This window comes from Diospyros lotus, chromosome 11 (genome assembly GCF_014633365.1).
Source record: "Diospyros lotus cultivar Yz01 chromosome 11, ASM1463336v1, whole genome shotgun sequence".
In the NCBI taxonomy this organism is placed as follows: domain Eukaryota; kingdom Viridiplantae; phylum Streptophyta; class Magnoliopsida; order Ericales; family Ebenaceae; genus Diospyros; species Diospyros lotus.
The window spans coordinates 7,901,682-7,903,061 of record NC_068348.1 but is presented as its reverse complement, the minus strand read 5'-3'; the positions used below and the strand labels follow the sequence as shown (position 1 = coordinate 7,903,061).

The window sequence follows — 1,380 nt, the reverse complement described above, 5'->3', positions numbered from 1 at the left end:
CTAAATCCTTAGGAGATGCATTCTAGAGCATGAATAGTATAGTGTAATCAAATTTTGTCATACTCTTGCTTGCGAAGGCCATTTCTCCACAAGAAAAACCATTGCAAAAAATTTTCGGAGTGGATTTTATTAGCCGACTTTGTTCAAAGATGCAAAACAATTTTGTTCTTCATGTGACTGTTGTCAAAGATTAGGAAGTTTAACCAAAAGAAACATGATGCCTTTACAGCCCATTTATGTCCTAGAAATCTTTAATTGTTGGGGAATAGATTTTATGGGTCTATTTGTCAATTCTTTTGGATATGAGTACATTTTGCTTGCTGTAGATTACGTATCCAAATGGGTTGAAGCCATTCCTACCAGAAATAATGATCATAGGACAATGTTGAAATTCCTGAAAGAAAACATTTTTAGCTGCTTTGGCATGACACGTGCCATCATCAATGATGGAGGGTCACACTTCTGCAATAAGCTAGTGGCAGAGCTCATGAGAAAATATGGGGTAGTGCACAAAGTTTCCACACCTTATCACCCCCAGACCAATGGCCAAGCTGAACTAGCTAATGGGGAAATAAAGAGAATTTCGGAAAAAACTATCAATTCTAATCGAAAAGATTGGTCTTTGAGGTTGATTGATGCTCTATGGGCATACAAAACTGCATATAAGACAATCTTAGGAATGTCTCCCTATAGGTTGGTATTTGGAAAGCCTTGCCATCCGCCGATGGAAGTAGAACATAAAACTTACTAGGCTATCAGAAAGATTAATGAAGATCCAAATAAGGTAGGCCACAACAAGAAACTGCAGATGAATGAACTCGAGGAAGTGATAAATGAAGCTTTTGAGAATGCCAGAATTTCAAAAATGCCCATTAAAAACCTGCATGATAGGCATATAAGCAGAAAGGATTTCAAAGTAGGTCAATATGTGCTTCTATATGATTCTAGGCTTCATTTGTTTCTTGGAAAACTGAAGTCCAGATGGACTGGACCTTTTAGAATCCGAGCTATCTTGACTCATGGTGCCTGTGACATAGAAAATCTTCAAGATGGTCAAGTGACTAAGGTAAATGGGAACAGGTTGAAACCTTATCTTGAGCTATTGTCTAATGACGAAACAAGCATGGATCTTGTAGATCCGGGGAAATGAAATGAAAAAAAAATATAATAATAATAATAATAATAATAATAATAATAATAATAATAATAATAATAATAATAATAATAATAATAATATGCTGTGTTCATGTTTCTATCAGTCTAACTTATCTTTGAATTCATATTGGCTTAGCTTCTCATAGAAAACATCTTATGTGTGCTCAAGAATTGAAGGCATCAAGGTATTCCTTACACCCTTTTTCTTTAGCATTGTGCAAAACA

General features: G+C 35.2%; 1 protein-coding gene across 1 annotated transcript; it reads left to right on the top strand.

Annotated features, from left to right (window-relative positions):
• The first annotated feature begins 808 nt into the window (after positions 1 to 808).
• LOC127812705 (uncharacterized) lies at positions 809 to 1,150 on the top strand. The gene has a single exon (XM_052353226.1). It carries the CDS (start codon positions 809 to 811, stop codon positions 1,148 to 1,150), a length of 342 nt encoding a protein of 113 aa, XP_052209186.1.
• Positions 1,151 to 1,380: the final 230 nt, after the last annotated feature.